The sequence below is a fragment of the Neoarius graeffei genome, chromosome 4, assembly GCF_027579695.1.
Source record: "Neoarius graeffei isolate fNeoGra1 chromosome 4, fNeoGra1.pri, whole genome shotgun sequence".
NCBI classification, from domain to species: domain Eukaryota; kingdom Metazoa; phylum Chordata; class Actinopteri; order Siluriformes; family Ariidae; genus Neoarius; species Neoarius graeffei.
This window is the reverse complement of record NC_083572.1, coordinates 45728166-45751727: the sequence shown is the minus strand read 5'-3', so window position 1 is coordinate 45751727 and position 23562 is coordinate 45728166. Positions and strand designations below refer to the sequence as shown.

The following is a 23562-nucleotide window of genomic DNA, read 5'->3' as shown; positions in this document are numbered from 1 at the left end:
CATAGTAAATACCTCTGGTTTGTAATAGCATACATTTCTGGTAGAGATGAGATCAAACTCCGCTTTAAGATTTAGATGCTTTTTAAATAATTCTGGAGAGGGAGTAGAAGCACATTCCCGATCAAGGTCATCAATAGCAGAAGCTAACTCTACAAGTCTAGCATTCCGTTTCTTGTTAGAATAAGAAGAAAAAGAGATAATCTGCCCCCTAAGAAAGGCTGTTAGAGACTCCCAAAATAATGAATAAGATGTGGATTCATTTTGATTAAAGGACAGGAAGTCTCATCTCATCTCATTATCTCTAGCCGCTTTATCCTTCTACAGGGTCGCAGGCAAGCTGGAGCCTATCCCAGCTGACTACGGGCGAAAGGCGGGGTACACCCTGGACAAGTCGCCAGGTCATCACAGGGCTGACACATAGGCTACGTTTACATTAGACCGTATCTGTCTCGTTTTCTTCGCGGATGCACTGTCCGTTTACATTAAACCGCCTGGAAACGCTGGGAAACGGGAATCCGCCAGCGTCCACGTATTCAATCCAGATCGTGTCAGCTCCAGTGCTGTGTAAACATTCAGAATACGCGGATACGCTGTGCTGAGCTCTAGCTGGCGTCTCATTGGACAACGTCACTGTGACATCCACCTTCCTGATTTGCTGGCGTTGGTCATGTGACGCGACTGCTGAAAAACGGCGCGGACTTCCGCCTTGTATCACCTTTCATTAAAGAGTATAAAAGTATGAAAATACTGCAAATACTGCCCATTGTGTAGTTATGATTGTCTTTAGGCTTGCCATCCTTCCACTTGCAAGTGGTAAGTGATATGTGCTGGGATCACACACACAGCGGCTCAGTCCCAAAAACACTGCTAGTGTGCTTCACTCGCGCGCTCTGTGAGCTGCGCAGGGCCGGAGTGCGCACCCTCCAGAGGGCACTCACTGTTCAGGGCGGAGTGATTTGGAGCGCAGGATGCCTGCGGAGCCGAGCGTATCCGTGTATTGGTATTGTTGTGTGCACGCAAATCGTGTATTGGTGTTGCTGTGTGAACACTAATCGTTTTAAAAACGTTAATCTGATGATCCGCTGATACGGACTAATGTAAACATGGACATAGACACAGACAACCATTCACACTCACATTCACACCTATGGTCAATTTAGAGCCACCAATTAACCTAACCTGCATGTCTTTGAACTGTGGGGGAAACACCTGGAACTGCTGCTGCTTGCACCACTGGAGGGCCTGGACCTGCTGCTGCTGTTATCATCGCTCCTGCTGCTGGCATGTCCTCTGCTCCTCCAGGACCTTGGTCTTCCGATGCCCACCTCTGCAGCTCTGCCTGGGCTTCCATCTGTGTGGCATGTGCTGGACTGACCGCTGTTGACACTGGTGCTGACAATGAGACGCCATGTTGCTCTGCCCTCAGTCTGGACCTTCCCTGGCCCCGACCGAGCTCCCATCTCTCCCGCCGCACCTCCTCCTGGAGCATGCTGAACTGGTGCATAATACCTCTCCAGCGATGCTCTTGTCGTGCTTGGTCCTCCAATGCCCACTCCTCTTGCTTCTGCTGTACCATCATGAATGCCTCGAACATTGACTGCAGTTGCTGCACAGACTTCTCCAGGTCTTGCTGAGGTACATCCTCTTCCTCCTCAGCTGCTTCAGCTTGTGGCTTTCTTCTATTTCCCATTATTTGCCATCATTAAACTGACATGCGCACACTAGTAGTTTTCGCTGACACCAAATGTAATAGAGTGTGCCGAGCGGATGGAGTAGTCAGTCAAAATGATAAGTAAAATAAGGAAAATTCTTATACAAAAATATTTTTTTTTATTCTCAAGCCGGCAGTTTCAACAAACATGACAAACAAAAAAAAAAATACTAATGGCAAAACCAAACAAACAAACAAAAAAAATTCTGGGACAAAATACCCACGCAAGCTAGGCTACTCTGGCATTACTCACACAGAGCTCACATCATGCATCCTCTCCCTACAGAGGCCATCTCCCTAATAAATCAGTGCAGCGCATATTTAAAAGACTACGTCACAGTCTTAACCCAATTAAAATCAATCCACACATCTAGACAGATTTTAACAGTTCTAAACATTTTCACTGCATACATTACACTCCTACAACAATATGCAGACCTTAAATATTACCACAAACACTTCCATAAGATTTTAAATCCTTTCTCTCCACTCTAAAGAGCTGCTTTCCCACACATCGCAGAAGAAACCTTAAAAAGCGCTTTCAGACCCGCATTCTGGTTTGGTCCCACCCCGGAAGACTACAACAGGTAAACAGCTACAAACATTTCTGGTTTACATGTCTAAAAGTTATAACAAATGTTCCCATAACAAACATACAACACAGATTATATTTAAAATGTCTTTGCAACTGTGGTTTAGTCCATTGCACTTGACCAGCGGGAGGAACCGCTATTTAGTGACAGACGCGTTGCGCTCTGTCACATTACCCCCCCCTCAAGAGTGGACGTCTTCCTCGTACACTCGTGACAGATAATCTGCCACGACATTGTCAGGGCCAGCACGATACTTGACAGAGAACCTAAAAGGCTGGAGTGACCAGTACCACCTCGTCACTCTAGAATTTGTATCTTTCATTTTATCAAGCCACTGGAGGGCCCGATGATCTGTCTCCAAAACAAAGTCTTTATCCATGAGGTAATACTTGAGCGAATCTAAGGTCCACTTGATGGTGAGCCCCTCCTTTTCCACAGTGGAGTACCTCACCTCCCGTGGGAACAACTTTCTACTCATGTAGACCACCGGCTTTTGCTCCCCAGCTGGACCCTGGAGCAACACTGCCCCCAACCCCACCCCAGATGCATCTGTTTGCACCAGGAAAGGCTGAGAGAAGTCGGGACTTTGCAGGATGGACTCTTTGGTCAGACAGGTACATAGGTCCTCAAAGGCCTGAGAACACTGGTCTTTCCAGACCACTCTGTGAGGAGCCGACTTCCAAGTCAGCTTGATCAGTGGAGCTGCCCTGGTGGAGAAGTGAGGGATGAAGCGCCTGTACCAACCCACCACTCCCAAAAAGGAGCGGACTTGACGTTTGGTGGTCGGCACAGGAGTATCCAGGATGGCGCTGACCTTCCCCACCTGTGGCTTTATCAGCCCTCCGCCGATGACATGGCCCAGGTACTGCACTTCCCTCTGGGCCACCGCACACTTTTGGGGGTTGACTGTCAGACCTGCCTCCTTCAGCCGCCTCAACACATCTTTCACGTGGACCAGGTGTTCCTCCCAGGAGCGGCTATAAATCACAACATCATCCAGATATGCCGCCGAGTATGTCTCCGCCCCCTTCAACACCTGGTCCATGAGGCGCTGAAAAGTTGCTGGCGCCCCCTGCAGGCCAAAGGGCATATAACAAAACTGATAGAATCCAAAAGGAGTTTTAAAAGCAGTCAATTGTTTAGTGTCACTAGACATGGGTACTTGCCAATAACCCTTACTGAGGTCAAGGGTCGTCAAGTACTTGGCACCACCCAGTCTATCAATCAAATCATCAATTCGCTGCATTGGATATGGATCAAAAGCAGAGATTGTGTTTACCTTTCTGAAGTCCATACAGAAACGCAAGGACCCATCTTTCTTGGGTACAAGGACCACCGGACTCGACCACTCACTTGAAGAAGGCTCAATAATGCCCATGTTCAGCATGCCATCAATTTCTTTCTTGAACTTGGACAGAAGCTGTGCTGGAATGCGATAGCATGGGAGACGAACTGGCCCAGGAGCCTTCAGCTTGATGTGATGTTGCACCAGACTTGTCTTGCCAGGAGTGCCTTGGAACACCCCCTCTGGTACACAGGTTCTCAGCTGCTGCTGCTGGGTCTCGGAGAGGTGGCTCAGGACGATGTCTTCAGCGCCCTCCTGCTGCACCGGGAAGTACTGCTCCTCTACCTCTTCCTCCTCCTCCACCGCTCTAGCAAACCAGCAGTTGACTGGCTGCTCCTTCTCATGCCACTCCCGCAGCATATTGATGTGAAAGTTCTGGGTGTGCTTCTTCTTGTCCGGTGTATAGATCTCATAGGTGACCTTGCCGGTCCTCTGCTTGACGACGTATGGCCCCTGCCACTTCGCAAGGAGGCTGCTCTCAGAAGTGGGAAGCAGCACCAACACTTGCTGGCCTGGCTGAAGGGACCGCTCTCTGGCTGACGCGTCGTACCACTTCCGCTGCTTGGCCTGAGCCGACTGCATATTCTCCTGCACCATCTCAGTCAGGCACTGCATGTGGTCTCGCATCTTCAACACATAGGTTAAAACGTTCATCTTCTTCTCTGGCTCCTCTCCCTCCCACGCCTCCTTCAGGACATCAAGTGGAGCCCTCACCTTCCGTCCATAAAGGAGTTCAAATGGAGAGAAGCCAGTAGATGCTTGCGGCACTTCCCTGTAGGCGAATAACAGATAAGGTCGCCAGTCATCCCAGAGTCTGACACAAACTTGCAGAGCATGCTCTTTAGGGTCTTATTGAAGCGCTCAACAAGCCCATCAGTCTGAGGGTGGTATGGCATGGTTTTAATGCCCTTAATTCCTAAGTAATTATACACATTTTTCATTAGGCCAGATGTAAAATTTGTACCTTGATCTGTGAGCACCTCCTTAGGAATCCCCACCCGTGTGACCAACTGGAGAAAAGCATTAGCTGCCTGCCTTGCCTTGATGTTACACAAAGGAAATGCTTCTGGATATCTAGTGGCATAGTCTGAAATGACAAGGATGTATCTGTTGCCTTTACGACTGCGTTCTAGTGGGCCAACTATATCCATCGCAACTCTACTGAAAGGGACATCAATGATTGGCATTGGAACCAATGGAACTCTCGCTCCCTTCTTGCCTGGGGCTGTCAGCTGACACTCAGTACACGTTTTACAGAACTTGACCACTTCAGCATACATGTTAGGCCAATAAAATCGTTGAACAATCCTATCCCATGTTTTATTCTGGCCTAAATGCCCGGCCCATGCACTAGCATGACCAACTTCCATGACTGTTTTTCTTAAAGAATTTGGCAACACCAGCTGCTCACCTTCCTCCCCATGTCGATACAAAATACCCGCCTTCAGCTTGAACTTGGGGCCAGTTGCATCCCCCTTTTCATCAGCATCCAAGCCTAAATAACAGGGTTGTAGGGATTTATCAGCTCTTTGTGCCTGGATTATATCTGAGGGAACAGTTAACTTCGCCTCACCATCCAGCTCAGGGTATGGATCAGTTTCAATCAGCTTAGTGCCTTTAAATTTCTCTTTTCTTTTCTCCCTCCTTGTTTTACGTTTCAAATCAGGAAATGCTAATGAATTCCATATATTGTCTCTTTCCTTCTTTTGTGAATGTGTCATCACCATGTTACAACTACGACAATCAGTTAATGCTACTAGATCTGGGATGTCTCTGCCCAAAACTACTGGGTATGGAAGTTTGTCTGCCACTGTAACCAGGTATAACACATTATCCACCTCAAGGTGAACTTCAGCTGTTGGATAAGACCGTTCATCACCGTGAACACATCGTATAAGCAGCCTCCCCCCTGTAGGTGTACTGTGTTGGGGTACTAGATCAGATCTCACAATGGTTTGGCTACTCCCAGTATCTACCAGGGCCTGCACCTGCTTCCCCTCCACCCGCACTACTGTACTAGCCTCCCCATCATCTAGTATGGCTTCCCCCCCACTAGTACTAGGGACAACAGACACATTGGATACATTGGACACTTTGAGCTTTCTGTTAGGACACTTTGGTTTAATATGTCCTACCTCACCACAGTAAAAGCATTTGACATCAGAACTAACAGGTCTAGAACTTTTAACGCTATCACCACCATGCCAACCACCCTCAGACTTACCGGGCCGTGCAGCTGTGCCGTCTCTCCCCCCGGTCATCTGGTGTGGTCTTAAACCTCACCGAGCCGCCATGAAGGACTTGGCCAATACCACTGCCTCTTTTGCCGTCTTGGGGTTATGTTCTTTAATCCACAGCCGTACGTCACTGCTCACCATCCTCAGGAACTGCTCTAGGATGAGCATGTCGTTAATCTCCTCCTTGGAATGGACTTGTGGACGTGTCCATTTCTCATACAGCTCCCGCAGTCTGGTGAAAAGTTCTTTAGGTGACTCCCCAGGTAACATCTGGGTTGACTGGAAGCGCTGCCTGTATGTCTCTGGATTAATTTCAAAATTTTCCAGGATAACTGCCTTGACCTTGTCATAGTCCATTGAGTCTGTAAAGTCCATGGCAATATATGCTGCCCTTGCTTTGCCGGTAAGTAGTGGAACTAAATGCAGTGCCCATTGTGTTTTGGGACACATACTAGCCATAGCAATGAGTTCGAAAGTTGTAAGAAAATGTTCAGTGTCCTCATCATCAGAATATTTTTGCATTTTAGGCCCTTTCCAGCCTGTGACTTGGGTACCTCCAACAAGATGCGCCATCGGCGCCTGAGCCCCTGCCATTGCTGCCCGGGCCGCTGAATCTGCTGCCGCCGCCGCCGCTTGGACCCCCATCACTGCCGCTGAAGAGCCATGCACTGCGACTGTTACACCTGGAACTGCTGCTGCTTGCACCACTGGAGGGCCTGGACCTGCTGCTGCTGTTATCATCGCTCCTGCTGCTGGCATGTCCTCTGCTCCTCCAGGACCTTGGTCTTCCGATGCCCACCTCTGCAGCTCTGCCTGGGCTTCCATCTGTGTGGCATGTGCTGGACTGACCGCTGTTGACACTGGTGCTGACAATGAGACGCCATGTTGCTCTGCCCTCAGTCTGGACCTTCCCTGGCCCCGACCGAGCTCCCATCTCTCCCGCCGCACCTCCTCCTGGAGCATGCTGAACTGGTGTACAATACCTCTCCAGCGATGCTCTTGTCGTGCTTGGTCCTCCAATGCCCGCTCCTCTTGCTTCTGCTGTACCATCATGAATGCCTCGAACATTGACTGCAGTTGCTGCACAGACTTCTCCAGGTCTTGCTGAGGTACATCCTCTTCCTCCTCAGCTGCTTCAGCTTGTGGCTTTCTTCTATTTCCCATTATTTGCCATCATTAAACTGACATGCGCACACTAGTAGTTTTCGCTGACACCAAATGTAATAGAGTGTGCCGAGCGGATGGAGTAGTCAGTCAAAATGATAAGTAAAATAAGGAAAATTCTTATACAAAAATAATTTTTTTTATTCTCAAGCCGGCAGTTTCAACAAACATGACAAACAAAAAAAAATACTAATGGCAAAACCAAACAAACAAACAAAAAAAATTCTGGGACAAAATACCCACGCAAGCTAGGCTACTCTGGCATTACTCACACAGAGCTCACATCATGCATCCTCTCCCTACAGAGGCCATCTCCCTAATAAATCAGTGCAGCGCATATTTAAAAGACTACGTCACAGTCTTAACCCAATTAAAATCAATCCACACATCTAGACAGATTTTAACAGTTCTAAACATTTTCACTGCATACATTACACTCCTACAACAATATGCAGACCTTAAATATTACCACAAACACTTCCATAAGATTTTTAAATCCTTTCTCTCCGCTCTAAAGAGCTGCTTTCCCACACATCGCGGAAGAAACCTTAAAAAGCGCTTTCAGACCCGCATTCTGGTTTGGTCCCACCCCGGAAGACTACAACAGGTAAACAGCTACAAACATTTCTGGTTTACATGTCTAAAAGTTATAACAAATGTTCCCATAACAAACATACAACACAGATTATATTTAAAATGTCTTTGCAACTGTGGTTTAGTCCATTGCACTTGACCAGCGGGAGGAACCGCTATTTAGTGACAGACGCGTTGCGCTCTGTCACAGTGTTATTAATTGCTACAGGATCAGTGACAATAACATTGGAGTCATTATTAACCTGGTATATAAGACGCGAAGTAGATTGACGGTTCAACTGGTGAGCTAGCAATCGGCTTGGTTTATCACCATGTTCATAGTAAATACCTCTGGTTTGTAATAGCATACATTTCTGGTAGAGATGAGATCAAACTCCGCTTTAAGATTTAGATGCTTTTTAAATAATTCTGGAGAGGGAGTAGAAGCACATTCTCGATCAAGGTCATCAATAGCAGAGGCTAACTCTACAAGTCTAGCATTCCGTTTCTTGTTAGAATAAGAAGAAAAAGAGATAATCTGCCCCCTAAGAAAGGCTTTTAGAGACTCCCAAAATAATGAATAAGATGTGGATTCATTTTGATTAAAGGAGAGGGAGTCTCATCTCATCTCATCTCATTATCTCTAGCCGCTTTATCCTTCTACAGGGTCGCAGGCAAGCTGGAGCCTATCCCAGCTGACTACGGGCGAAAGGCGGGGTACACCCTGGACAAGTCGCCAGGTCATCACAGGGCTGACACATAGGCTACGTTTACATTAGACCGTATCTGTCTCGTTTTCTTCGCGGATGCACTGTCCGTTTACATTAAACCACCGGGAAACGGGAATCCGCCAGCGTCCACGTATTCAATCCAGATCGTGTCAGCTCCAGTGCTGTGTAAACATTCAGAATACGCGGATACGCTGTGCTGAGCTCTAGCTGGCGTCTCATTGGACAACGTCACTGTGACATCCACCTTCCTGATTCGCTGGCGTTGGTCATGTGACGCGACTGCTGAAAAACGGCGTGGACTTCCGCCTTGTATCACCTTTCATTAAAGAGTATAAAAGTATGAAAATACTGCAAATACTGCCCATTGTGTAGTTATGATTGTCTTTAGGCTTGCCATCCTTCCACTTGCAAGTGGTAAGTGATATGTGCTGGGATCACACACACAGCGGCTCAGTCCCGAAAACACTGCTAGTGTGCTTCACTCGCGCGCTCTGTGAGCTGCGCAGGGCCGGAGTGCGCACCCTCCAGACGGCACTCGCTGTTCAGGGCGGAGTGATTTGGAGCGCAGGATGCCTGCGGAGCCGAGCGTATCCGTGTATTGGTATTGTTGTGTGCACGCAAATCGTGTATTGGTGTTGCTGTGTGCACACTAATCGTTTTAAAAACGTTAATCTGATGATCCGCTGATACGGTCTAATGTAAACATGGGCATAGACAACCATTCACACTCACATTCACACCTATGGTCAATTTAGAGCCACCAATTAACCTAACCTGCATGTCTTTGAACTGTGGGGGAAACCCACACGGACACAGGGAGAACATGCAAACTCCACACAGAAAGGCCCTCGCCGGCTGCTGGGATCGAACCCAGGACCTTCTTGCTGTGAGGCGACAGAACTAACCACTACACCACCGTGCCGCCGGAAATAAACTCACAAAAAGAATTATCTGCAAGTAATAGAGAGTTAAACCTCCAGAGGGGAGGAGTAGGTTTAAGCATGGAGAACTGGATGTCTAGATACAAAAGGCGCATGATTGGATATTAGAATACTTGAGTAATCAGAGGAAACAACACATGAATTAAGTCTATTATCTACAAAAAAGTGGTTTATTCTTTTTTTTTTTGTTTAGTTAGAAACTTTATTGTCCCCATGGGGAAATTTTGGTCAGCAAGTGAGGTACACCAGGCATGCTGTACTTGCCTATGACATGAAGGAACAAAGTCCAACACACTTACATTACACATTTACAAAGATATCAACAACAACAAAAAAAACATTGGACATTAGACAGGACAAAACAAACTATTCAACAGTCCCACTCACAATTTCTACTTCTTTGGCACAAGTGCATAATGGCCAAAATGCACTGGCCATGCAAAAACACTGGCTGTGCAGGTACAGCAGGGAGGGGAAACAAACAGCACTAAAGTGCCCTAGATAAAAGTATATACTGGAGAAATGTGCAAACAGCAAGGAGGAAATAAATACATCCTTAAAAACAATAAAAACGCCAGAAGTTAAAAGTGTACACTCAATAAAATAAAATGTGATAAAATGTGGCTTCCCTGCTCAGGTCTGCTGAACAGCTCCTGCACAACCAAAACCAAAATTAAAATCACAATTAAGATCTGGGGTTTCGTTTATTAAAAAGGCTAATGGCTTGTGGAATGAATGACTGCTTGGTCCTATTCTTGGAGAGAGCAGGGTAACGGAATCTATTGCCTGATGGCAATAATTCAAATGTATAAAATAGAGGGTGTTTCTTATCTGCTAAAATCGTGTCTATTTTACCCAGTGAACGTTCCCTATAGATCATCTCCAAGCCCTTGAGATTTGTGCCAATCAGCTTGCTAGCAGTTGTTATTATTTTCTTTAGCCTTCCTTTTTGTGCAACTGTAGCATTTCCAAACCAACAGATGATGGCAAACGTCAAGACACTTTCCACAAAAGCACTGTAAAACATTCTGGTTATGCTGGGATTTACATCAAAGGAGACCAGCTTTTTTAAAAAGTGCAGCCTTTGCTGCCCCTTTTTTTGGATGGCTTCAGTGTGCTGCTCCCACCTTAACTTGTTATCTAAGACTACCCCAAAATATTTATACTCTGTGACAGACTGTATGGTCTGCCCCCCGATGACAGTGGGGTTAGTTGGTTTGTCTTTTCTAAAGTCAATAGACATCTCTTTTGTCTTAGACGTGTTAAGCAGGAGGTTGGACTTCTCGCACCAGACGAGAAACTCTTCCAGGACTGGTCCATGGTCCTGGTCGTCCTCTCTGAGCAGGCTTACCAATGCAGTATCATCTGCAAACTTCTCGAATACGACTGATGTACTGGGGAAAAGAAAGAAAATGTCTTTGCTAGGGGATTGCGGAATCTCCAAGGGTCAACCAAGCCACTTTGAGTCATAAAATCAGAAAAAAAACCTAGCCATGGCCGAAAGGGGTATAGAGCAGGGACTAGAGCGATCTAGTATAGGGTCAAACACGCAATTCAGGTCACCTCCAAGAATCAACATGTGGGTGTTCAAATGGGGTATATTACTAAGTAATCTAATCGAGAAATTAACATCATCAAAGTTTGGTGCGTAAACACTAACCATCACCACAGTTCTACCTGGCGTAGAACTGTGGTACAGGAGCTTCAAAAGATCAACCTGTAGTGGGGAGAAGCTCAACATGCTGCCAAGGACCGCATGTAATGGAGAGAGCTCATTGAAGCCTTATGTCCCATAGGGGATGAAGAGGAGTAAAATAAATAACTTTTGTTTGCATTAGTGTACCTGCAACTATAATATATCTGCCATCCTTATCAGCAATGATGTCTGTAGACTGAAACGAAGACGTTTATTGAACACAATAGCAACCCCTCTAGCTTTAGAGTTGAAGTCAGAGTGGTATATCTGCCCTATCCAGGGAGACCGGAGCCTGTAATGATCTTTACGTCTAAGATGGGTCTCCTGCAAAAAAATTATGTCCGAATTAAGTTGTTTAAGTTGACTAAAGGCCATAGACCTTTTAGTAGAACTGCCCAAACCACATACGTTCCCAGTAAGAAAACGAATTGGTTTACCCATGCCAGAAGTGCTGGAGTTCAAGCTAGCTGAACATGTGTGTAAAGAAATAAGGGATCCCCAGAAACGATTTAAAAGAACCAGAGTGGACTAAACTCCCATCCCACCCCCCCACCCGACACATATACACGAACACACAACAACGAAAAATTGTGTCTCCAAAAGGGAGAATACAGTGAAAAAGGCGAAAAAAACCCATTGTTGCCACAGAACCATGACAACAACTCGGAGAAAACCTGAGCTAAACCTCAACAACGGCCTCCTGCAGACTAATAGTAAACATGAAAAGCCAAATAAAAATAATAGTGGCCAACACTGACCAAATACTAAAGTACCATATTCCAATAAGTGAACATACCAGTATATCATATGAGGTAGCATATGATACACAGTAGAAACATCCAGAACATTGCAGCTTAGTAAGTCCTGACTTTTTAAGGTTAGAGGCATAGTATATTATCAATGCAAAATATTAAGTAAACAAAATATTTATAAATACTGTACAAAGGGGAAGACCTATTAATAACACACACAACAGTTAACTCAGCATAAAGCAATAAAAAAAATATTTTATATTATATATACACACACACACACACACACATACATACACACACAACGCCAGGCCAATACTATTCACAGGTAAACAAACGGCCTGAAGGCCTGTGGCCCAGTGTGACAGTACTACACCGCGTAGAGTAAAAATGTCAGGCAGTGTTCAGCTTCTTGGCGTAGGTCATAGCATCCTCTGCTGAAACAAAGTCCTTAACCACCCCGTTATGCCTGATCCGAAGTCGAGCTGGAAAGAACAACCCATAATGGACCCCTCCATACCGCACAGTAGCTTTCGGACTTCAGTGAACTCTGCACGGGCCCTGGCCACCTTAGCAGTATGGTCAGGGAACACGGAGATCCTCGTGTTGCCAACAGAAATCCGTTGAGCCTCTCTGGCGCGCCGCAATACATCCGCACAATCGCTGTAGTAATGGAACCTGGCAATGATGGGACGTGGCCTCTCTCCTGGTCGCGGCTTGGGCTGGGTGGTTTGGTGTGCACGGTCAAGTAGTGGTTCTTTTTCCATCTTAAATGCCTCCTTAAGCAGTGCGGTTAACAACCATCTCTTCAGCGATGTCCATGATCCTTATATTATTCCTACGAGACCTAGATTCAAGTTCTTCACATTTACTTTCCAGTTTGGAAAACTGAGCCGCTAAATTCTCGAGTTTGGTGTTAATCTCAACAACATCATCTGTGCAGCCAGAAAGAGACACCTCGATATCCCCCACAGTACCTTTGAGCGTGGCTATCTCAGCCTTCGTAGCAGCCTTGTCATTCTCGAGTTGCATTTTCACTGATTGAAGGTCAGCTCTTGTTGCGGTCAGGTCGTCACCCAACGCTTCATGGAGTTTAGCTTTAAAAATGGCCACGATGTCTAGCCTCAATGATGCTAGTATTTCTAGCTTCAGTGCCTCCATATTGGTAGGGGTGGGGTCATTGGGTGAAGCCGAGGTACCTGAGCACGGGGTCTTGCTGTGCGCAGCAGGCTGTGTAAAACTTCCGAGAAGTTTTACGAAGCTTGGTGGACTCTTTCTGCATTATCAACTGGGTCAAAAGTGCTAAAATTTGGAAACTTGTAGAAAAACACACCATAGCATCAAAAAGAGTCAGGAGTTATGGCCAACTAAAAAGGATTTTAGACAAAGTTCGTGGGAGCTACTAAATATGCGTCCTACTCTATTAGCTGCTCTCGGGCGCCCCCCATCACATCGCTTCTGTAGAGGATGGCCCCATATGGACTGTCGAAAGACACAGAAAAGATGGCTCTGGACACTTATGGTTTTGCTATGATGGCTGAGGACTACAGCTGACATGATAATTTTAGGACTGCAGTTGTCATGAAAAGTTTTGCACTCAAGTCTCCATCAATGAACAGTTGATAACTTTAACAAAATAGACTTCATGTTAATACTATAATGAACTTGCTGGTTACACAATTGTACTTTGTGACTATCTAGGACACAGTTATAGAAGCAAGTTATTTATCTATGTTATTTGCTATCTGTTATCATCCAAATGAGGATGGGTTTGAGTCTGGTTCCTCTCAAGGTTTCCTTCCTCATGTCATCTGAGGGAGTTTTTCCTTGCCACCAACTCCTCAGATTTGTGCAACAGGAATAAATAAATTTATTAGGGATAAAATTAGTTCATATGTTTAAAGTATTTATTTTTCTGTAAAGCTGCTTTACGATAATGTCTGTTGTTAAAAGCGCTATACAAATAAACTGACTTGACATATGCTGCATTAAGGCGATGTCTCTTTCCAGGAAGTCCATGCTTATTTCAGCAGGACAATACCAGGCCTCATTCTGCATGGGCTACAACAGCATGGCTTCGTAGCTGGCGTGCGTGTGCTTGACTGGCCTGCTGCCAGTCCAGCTTTGTATCCCACTGAGAATGTATCACACATCATGAAGAGCAGAATCAGACAATGGTGACTACCACTGAGCAGCTGAAGTCTTGTATCAAGCAAGAATGGACAAAATTCCAATTTCAAAACTGCAACAATTAGTGTCTTCTGTTTCAATATGATTAAAAGCTGTTACTAAAGGGAAAAGTGATGTAACTCAATGGTAATAATGTCGCTGTCTCAACTTTTTTTGACTGTGTTGCAGGCATCAATTTCTAACTTTGTTTATATTTCTTCTTCACCCATCCACTGTGTTGGCTCCCTTTGCTAGGGTTTCTTGGCTAAGTAAGTACAACTGGTTAGCCACTCCTCTGCTACACTGCTTTTGGTCATGGAAATTTAGAGTCGCCAATTATCCTGACTGCATGTCTTTTGACTGTGGGGGAAACCGGAGCACCCAGATACCCCTTTTCCACCAAATCAGTTCCAGGGCTGGTTCGGGGCCAGTGCTGGTGCTGGTTCACAACTCGTTCAACTTGCGAGCCAGCCGAGAACCAGTTTGCTTTTCCATAGCTTGCGGTGCTAAGGGAAGCCACGTCATTACGTCGCTGTATACGTCAGTTATGTCGTTGTATACGTCATTACGTCGCTGTATACGTCAGTTACGTCACTACGTTTGCATAAACCTTGGCGCGAATATCGAAGCAAAAACAACACAGAAGAAGCAGCAGCGGCAACAACAATAATAATAATAATGGATGACTTCGCATTTGTACAGCTGCTGCTTCTCGCCGCTTAAAAATGGCGATCTTTCGCGGTCTTGTTATTGTTGTTGGTCTTAACAACTCCGCCCCCCTGCTGATGTAAGCGGTTCTTTCCTCTGGCCCAGCAGAGAGTTGGTGCTAGCCTGGAACCGGTTTTTCTGGCCCCAGAGCCAGTTCTTTGTCAGTGGAAACAGAAAACCCGGTTCCAAACTAAGCACTGGCCCCGAACCAGCCCTGGAACTGCTTTGGTGGAAAAGGCGCAAGAGAGACCCACACAGACACAGGGAGAACATGCAGTCTCCACACAGAAAGGCCCCTCATCAGCTGTGAGGTTCAAACTTGGAACCTTCTTGCTATCCACTGCACTACCGTGACACCCTCATTTATATTTACAAAATACAATTAAGTTGGCCAGTAAAACTACTGAAAAATAATTTCTTTGTACTTTTGTCTGTTAAATAAAGGTTCACCTAAATTAACAAAATCACAGATTGTTTTTATTGCATTTTGGAAAACATCCCAACCTTTCTGGAAATGAGGTTTTATATATTTCTTATGGCAATCACAGTATTGATCGTGTCATGTCTGTTACTGATTTACTGATTCAATACTGATTCAAGTATTTTGGCAAATCTGTTTCTGCTACTCTTTAAACCACTGCTCTTGAAGTGAACACATTTCTGTACATGTATGTACAGTATATTGTCACTAACTTGTGCAGGTCCTTTTGTCTTCATTGATAGTATAGCCTGTATTGCAGTCACAGTTGAACGATCCAGGAGAACTGATACATATTTGCTCACAGTCATGTTTCTCCTCCGCACACAAATCAATAGCTAAAATCAAACAAAAGCATATAAAATCAAGTACATGAATATGCTCATAACATTAAACATTCTGTTTAAATTAACTACAAGTTATTTTTCAGTTTTATTTATGCAGAATCCCCAGCAGCTGTGTTCTGAAGTACACACCTGTGCAGGTCTTGCCATCATCTTGGAGTGTGTATTCTGGTAGGCAGAGACACTGATAAGAGCCAGGAGAGCTCTCACAGATATGATCACAACCATGATCAGACTCAACACAAAGATCAATTTCTGAAAAACCAAACCACACTTTAGTACTCAGACAGAACCAGTTAAATTAGACATTTAGATCCCATTTTACCTCAGTTTAGCCTATGGGCAAAAAGTGAACTTAATGTTCAATTAATTAAAAAATATACATCCATATAATCATGCACAAAATTTTATATTTCAGTATTTTAATTTTACTTTATAAATCAACCATAAAATTGACTGCCTTTGAATCATCTCAGCTGCTAATGTCAATCTCAGCAATTAAATAAATGAGTTAAGACTATAATAGGCCAAGTCTGACTTATAAGGCAAAGCAAAAGAATAATTTCTTATTGATTAGATTTAAACACCATTTTCTAGTGCTAGTGCCCAGGTGTCAAACTCAAGGCCTGCAGGTCAAATCAGCTACCTTGCAAAAAAAGGCTAGTATCTAGTATTCACACCAGACCCAGAATTATTAAAATCAACTCCTATCTGCTGAATTTGATACAAAGAATTCTTCAGAAATGCATCAGATGTGGGTCCCTAATGTGATTCAGTGATTGACTCCAATTCCCAAAATTCCCAAAGTGTCAAAACAAAACAAACAAAAAACAAATAAAAAAAAAAGCTGATGAAGTGCCAAGACAAGAAAGATAGAATATTAAGGGCATGTACATGGGCATATCTGTGATAAGCACATAAGTGCTTTTTAAATGTCTTTCTTAATGTTAAATATTTGATATTTGGAAAAAAAAAACCACACACACACTAATATATATATATATATATATATATATATATATATATATATATATATATATATAAAATCTTTAAAAAAAAAAAAAAAAAATATATATATATATATATATATATATATATATATATATATATATATATATATATATACACCAGGGCTTTACATTAACTTTTTTGCTCACCGGCCACTGTGGCTAGTGGTTTTCCCGAGTCACTAGCCATTCAGCCTTTTCACTAGCCACAATTTTGGTGCCAGGAAATCACAGTTTTTTCTTCACCATGATACGTTAAAGTTCGGAAGATCTAGATTTAATTATGAATGGCAGCGTATAATGTATCTCTACAGTAGCACTCAAGTATTCAGTGCTGTTAAGGTAGCTCCCTATATGAAAACATGCAACCAATTCAGACAAAAATATAAACAGGGTATTCTGTTTATTGAACTCAAATTCAAGCCCCTTACAATATGAAATATCGTATAATATGAAAAATAATATTCAGTACAACTGAACTGATTCTAATATTAAAAGTCCAATTCAAAACATTTATCACTGAAAAACATTTGATGTTTTGATATGCAAGTATTATGTGTATTATCAAGTATTATTATGTATTATCTATTAATAGTGTGTGTGTGTGTGTGAGAACATGTGGAGATAGAGACAATAAATGTCCTCATGACATTCATCATCAGATGAGTCTGAATGGTCCATGAAAAATGGTCTTCGTGACCTGAGGCTTCCAGCAGGCCACAAGTTGATAGCTGGGGCGGGATCAACTTCTTTCCAATTGCGTGAATGTTTCTAAACAGCAGCTCCATCCTCTCCAGCTCAGCCGACTTCATGACAGCCAGGGACTTGAAAGCAATGCTGTCCTATAGTGAACCAGCCGTCTTCGCCTGTTTTGATGTTATAGCGGAGCTCCCAGCGGAGCACCATACCTAAGAAAAAATGGTAAACCCATCGAGTCGATTTTTTGTGGTTTGTCCGTGTACGACCAGTCATACACACCGCCTAGTGGTCAGTGTTAGTAATTACCAGTCATACACACCGCCTAGTGGCCAGTGTTAGTAATTACCAGTCATACATACCGCCTAGTGGTCAGTGCTAGCCAGTAAAGAAATAAAACAAAAGAGACTGGCTATGATAGAAGAAAATTCTACAACCCAGAAACAGATGGGAGCTCCGCTTTTAGGCAGTCCCTAAATCTATATATTAGTACCGATGTGTGCATTTGACTTTTCATGGTCCTTTATAGTTTCGAGTTTAAAATTACTGGTGCCTGTCTTTGCCAGACTTTCTACAGTCTTCGCAGGACATGGTATTTTCGGTTTTGCTATGAACTAGCCAATCTCGCCCTAACTTCCATTTGCCATTTAACTGTCTTATCTTCCTATTAGCGTCTTGTTCATCTCCACGGCCGTAGCCAGCTATGAGGCCCCCACGGTCCAGACCTTGGTCATTTTTAAGAGCTGAAAATACATTTGTACACTAAATATTCAACTGGATAAAAAAAATAAAGAATAACATTAAAACGTCGCCGTAAAAAGTGCATTGTTAATGATGTTAAACGTTGATTCTGTCTTCTGTGTGTGTTTGGTGTGCACGGCTCTGAGACCAAGAACACAAAAGCGAATGAGCGCATGACTCGGGGGAGGAACACAGTGCAGGAGACACGGGGTTTCCATGGTAACCATCAGTGCACTTTCATCAAGCTGTTCAAGTTACATTTTCGAAGCAGTGCAGTTGTAGCCTGCCTTGTTTGTGATTTTAAAAATAAATCATTCGATAAGCCAAAACAATAAAGGGGAAAGTTTCAACTTATGTTTGCCTTGAATAACTTTGCCTAAAACATGGTGGTGTATACGGATTTTTTCCGAGAATTTTTTTTTTGTGTGTAGGTGTAACGGATGCCAGATTGTTAATGTATCTTAGTTCCATAGGCTCCATGGTTAGGGTATCTTTTGTCCTCATTGCTTGGGCCAGATCAACCATTAAACAAGCTTAAGTTATTCTTACTCTTGCCACATACATGATTTTTTTTTCAAAACTGATGATATTCAGTTCAAACACCATTAAAAGTAATTTCAGGAATAGATCTCTTGTGCGACGTGTAATTCACCCCTCTCATTTAAATATGTAGAACATTTTTCAGCGTGCGCTTTGCACATCACGGACCCCGGTGATTTTAAAATGCTGCCTCCGGCCCTGCTCATCTCTGCCCCTTTTTTCCTGAACAGCAGGGTGTGAAATTCCAGCTATATGCTGCCACATAGTACGCTTGTCAGTCATCAGCAACTTTCTTGCTTCGTTCATTAACCGCAGGTTACCGTATCATTTGATTTTATCTGAGACGTTAATGAACATTCTAAACAATTCTAACATGTTGTCAGAATGTTTATGCAGGTGCTCATGGGAGTTGTAGGCGCGTAATACTACATTGCAATGCGTATATATCAGATGCCTTCAGAGGCATCTGATATATACGCATTGCAATGTAATATATTATATTAGATGCCTTCAGAGAAACTACAATTAAAATATATTGTCATACCATAGAATAAACCACCCGCCAAAGTGGCTCGTGAGACTAAAGTCATTACCCGCCAAAGCCGAATTTTACCCGCATTTGGCGGGTGGGCGGGTGCTAATGTAAAGCCCTGACACACACACATTTTAATAAATGCTATCAGTGGAACAGTTTCTCTTAACTTATCTTTTCCCTCAAAACACTGTGTTCTAATTTCAGAGCCTACATTATTGCTGTTAATTGATAGAATAGATAGTATGTTACAAAATGAACAGCATAGTTTATGGGCCTTCAAGTGTTCAAAAAATGCTGATGTGGCCCTGGCAGAATTTGTGCTTGACACCCATGCATTAGAGGAAATTCTGTTCCTGGACATGATTCAGTATGTGTTTACTGTGGCAGAAGTATGGGGAAAAGTGAAATTACTGCAAAGCTTGTCTTGGAACTGGAGCCCAAACTGGTGAATGAGATTGAAGGTCTCTACTAGGAAGACATGATCTTCGAAAGGTGGCGATGCCATAGCTCTCAGGGATGTCTTGTCAGCTCTGGCTATGCCCACTGCATAGATCTCGATCCCAGACTCTCGAGCAGCCGCGGCGACCTCAGCAACACGGTCCTGAGGCCGACCATCAGTGACAATCACTGCTACATGAGGCACATTGGGCCGAGCCCCCTCCTCAGTAGAGAATGCCACATTCATGGCATAGTGGATAGCCAGGCCTGTCATGGTACCCTGTGCCAGTGGAATGATTTCTTTGATGGCCTTGACCATATCCTCATGAGTAATGAACTGTTTCAGGGAAAAGACATTTTGCACTTGACTGGAGTACTGAACAACACCCACACGGGCAGCACTGGGACTGACATCCAGCTCACTGATAATGTTAATCATGAACTTGCACACTGTCTCAAACTCGTGTGGCCGAACGCTGCGTGAGCTGTCAATTATGAAGACAAGGTCAACCGGGCCAGACTTACACTTTTCATTTCCAGCTGTGCAATTAGAGAAGTATATAAAGAAAAAAAAAAGACAAGCACAGCATATTGAGACAAACTGAATGCTTGATGAGGGAAAAATAAAGAGTAAACAGTGGAAGTAATAAACAATGTTGACCTGGCCAAATATGACCAAATTAACTACCAGGTAAAAATTTTAAGTTTATATCTGAAGTAATATCCACTAGACAAAACATTGAGCAGTTTCAACATGGAAAATATTTTACATACCGCTAATCTAATTTCTAACACTAGTATACTTTTATCAGCAATAAAGAACCAATTAGCAGCATGTGAAGATAACCCAACAGCCCCAGTCAAGCTTGATCCAGACTTCTGTTAAGGTGCTTCCAAGTGTCACAATCTACAGTGGTGTGGAAAAGTGTTTGCCCCATCCTGATTTCTTTTTTTTTGCATGTTTGTCACACTTAAATGTTTCAGATCATCAAAAAAAATTAAATATTAGACAAAGATAACACAAGTAAACACAAAATGCAGTTTTTAAATGAAGGTTTTTATTATTAAGGGGGAAAAAAATTCCAAACCTCCATGACCCTGTGTGAAAAAGTGATTGCCCCCTAAACCTAATAACTGCTTGGGCCACCCTTAGCAGCAATAACTGCAATCAAGCGTTTGCGATAACTGGCAGTGAGTCTTTTACAGCACTGTGGAGGAATTTTGGCCCACTCATCTTTGCAGAATTGTTGTAATTCAGCCACATTGGAGGGTTTTCAAGCATGAACCACCTTTTTAAGGTCATGCCACAGCGTCTCAATCAGATTCAGGTCAGGACTTTGACTAGGCCACTCCAAAATCTTCATTTTGTTTTGCTTAAGCCATTCAGAGGTGGACTTGCTGGTGTGTTTTGGATCATTGTCCTGCTGCAGAACCCAAGTGCGCTTCAGCTTGAGGTTACGAACAGATGGCTGGACATTCTCCTTCAGGATTTTTTGGTAGACAGCAGAATTCATGGTTCCATTTACCACAGCAAGTCGTCCAGGTCCTGAAGCAGCAAAACAGCCCGAGACCATCACACTACCACCACCATATTTTACTGTTGGTATGATGTTCCTTTTTTGAAATGCTGTGTTACTTTTACGCCAGATGTAATGCGACATACACGTTCCAAAAAGTTCAACTTTTGTCTCGTCAGTCCACAGAGTATTTTCCCAAAAGTCTTGGGGATCATCAAGATGTTTTCTTGCAAAACTGAGACGAGCCTTTATGTTCTTTTTGCTCAGCAGTGGTTTTCATCTTGGAACTCTGCCATGCAGGCCATTTTTGCCCAGTCTCTTTCTTATGGTGGAGTCATGAACACTGACCTTAACTGAGGCAAGTGAGGCCTGCAGTTTTTTGGATGTTGTTGTCGGGTCTTTTGTGACCTCTTGGATGGGTCGTTGCTGCACTCTTGGGGTAATTTTGGTCGGCCGGCCACTTCTGGGAAGGTTCACCACTGTCAAATTAGCTCATGTTTTAAGTCATTTGTGAATAATGGCTCTCACTGTGGTTCGCTGGAGTCCCAAAGCTTTAGAAATGGCTTTATAACCTTTTCCAGACTGATAGATCTCAATTACTTTGTTTCTCATTTGTTCCTGAATTTCTTTGGATTGCAGCATGATGTCTAGCTTTTGAGGATCTTTTGGTCTACTTCACTTTGTCAAGCAGGTCCTATTTAAGTGATTTCTTGATTGATCACAAGTGTGGCAGTAATCAGGCCTGGGTGTGGCTAGAGAAATTGAACTCAGCTTTCCAAAGATGTGATAAACCACAGTTAATTTGTGTTTTAACGGGGGGCAGCAATCACTTTTTCACACAGGGTCATGTAGGTTTGGATTTTTTTCCCCTTAATAAGAAAAACCTTCATTTAAAAACTGCATTTTGTGTTTACTTGTGTTATCTTTGTCTTATATTTAAATTTGTTTGATGATCTGGAACATTTAAGTGTGACAAACATGCAAAAAAAAAAAGAAAATCAGGAAGGGGGCAAACACTTTTTCACACCAATGTATATTGTACAAAATTCTATACTGTGACAGCAGGGGCATGGTCAAGCACCAGTTTGTGAATGGAGGGCAAGGCCAGGGAAGGTGAGTGGCAAAACGATTCCACTTGTGTTTAACTGATGGTGTGTGTGTGTGTGTGTGTGTGTGTGTGTGTGTGTGTGTGTGTGTGTGTTTTGCAGTGGTGGCTGAGGGCTGATAAGGAGAGAGAGAGCTGAGAGGTGGGAGTTCTCCCTAATGAAGCATTCGCGTATGTGTGTGTGAGATGCAGTAGTCCTGGCTGAAAAGTTATTTATAAATAAAATCTAGTGAAATTTACCACCACTATCTGCCTGCGCATGCTTTGGTGTTCCACCCACTCTCAGGGACATTGACATATACATTTAAAATAAATTAGAGTTTGGTGTTTTTGGATTTAAAATGACCTGCTTTGTGTATCGCTTCCAAGATGTTCAATAAAGTCAGCAGTGCACCAACACACACAAACAAACGTCTCATTCTGGATACTCGAGGCTCAGGCTTGCTGTGTAATCAATCTGCTCTGATGCCTGTAAGTGTTCAAAAGAAAGAAATTGAGAATTAGAAAGTGAGAGAAATAAAGTGAGATCAGAGCACAAGGCATACATTTTAGCAACAACTATTCCTTCCAACTTAGTCCTGCCACAAAACTACAATGACAAACAGATCACCTGCAGCAGCATGTAAAAATTCCAACCAGAGAACACAGGGAAAATATTCAACTCATAAATGACTCGCATGTAAGCACGCTGTTCATTTAAACATATTGCATGGTAATTACAGTAAAATAACAGTGCACAGTTAAGCTTGTAAAAAGCATGCTGCACATAATATGAGACTAAAAACATGGTTCTCAGAGGGTCTGGGAAGTGTTATCACTGTTTGTGGAATCAATCTAAAAACAGTGGTGACTAAGGGGTTGGCATGGAATTCTTTGTAAATTTATTATGTAGAAGGATATTCCTTGCAAACCTTATAAAGCTAAAGCAAAACTTATTATACTCCTCGTCAGCAGACTAGATTAGATTAGATAAAACTTTATTGATCCCTTTGGGCGGATTCCCTCAGGGAAATTAAGATTCCAGCAGCATCATTACAGATAAACAGAGAAAAGAAATAGAGAAAACTTCTAGATAAATTAAAATAAATTTAGTATTTACATATACAAATATAAAAAGAATAAGATATGGGGAACAGTGAGTGTGAAATGTACTTCTAAACTTGTCAAGCACTCTACATCAGTCATTTGCAGTCCTTGGGACCTTTTGCTGTGCTCTTCCTCCTGCTATATATCCAGTGTTCTGAGGTAAAAGGTTGTGCAACTGTTTGCTTTTGCACTCCCTTTGGGACTCCACTAAACCACAGTAGTTATTTCAGCATCACCAGAACTTTTTCCATTATGCCTGACTGATACAAAGAGTGTGTGTGTGTGTGTGTGTGTGTTTCATGTCAAGATAATACACCTGAGTATTTATGAGGCATGCACACACAGACATTCTATTTATAAAATCACATATTTTAACCTGAAAGATCACTAACATGCAATAGGATTACTGTTGAAATATGTAACCATCCTGGATTTTTTTTATATTATTTGTGAAA

The 23562-nt window shown here is 43.2% G+C and overlaps 1 protein-coding gene across 1 annotated transcript in view; it reads right to left on the bottom strand.

The window, feature by feature from the left end:
* matn4 (matrilin 4) overlaps positions 1-22440 on the bottom strand; it is a 161131-nt gene extending 138691 nt beyond the window's left edge. Inside the window, exons 1-4 of the mRNA XM_060919279.1 lie at positions 22368-22440; positions 19373-19939; positions 15575-15697; positions 15314-15436 (exon numbers count right to left, since the gene is read on the bottom strand). Of these exons, the coding sequence (XP_060775262.1) occupies positions 15314-15436; positions 15575-15697; positions 19373-19939; positions 22368-22440 (886 nt within the window). The remainder of the gene's footprint in view (positions 1-15313; positions 15437-15574; positions 15698-19372; positions 19940-22367) is intronic.
* Between the last annotated feature and the right edge of the window lie 1122 nt (positions 22441-23562).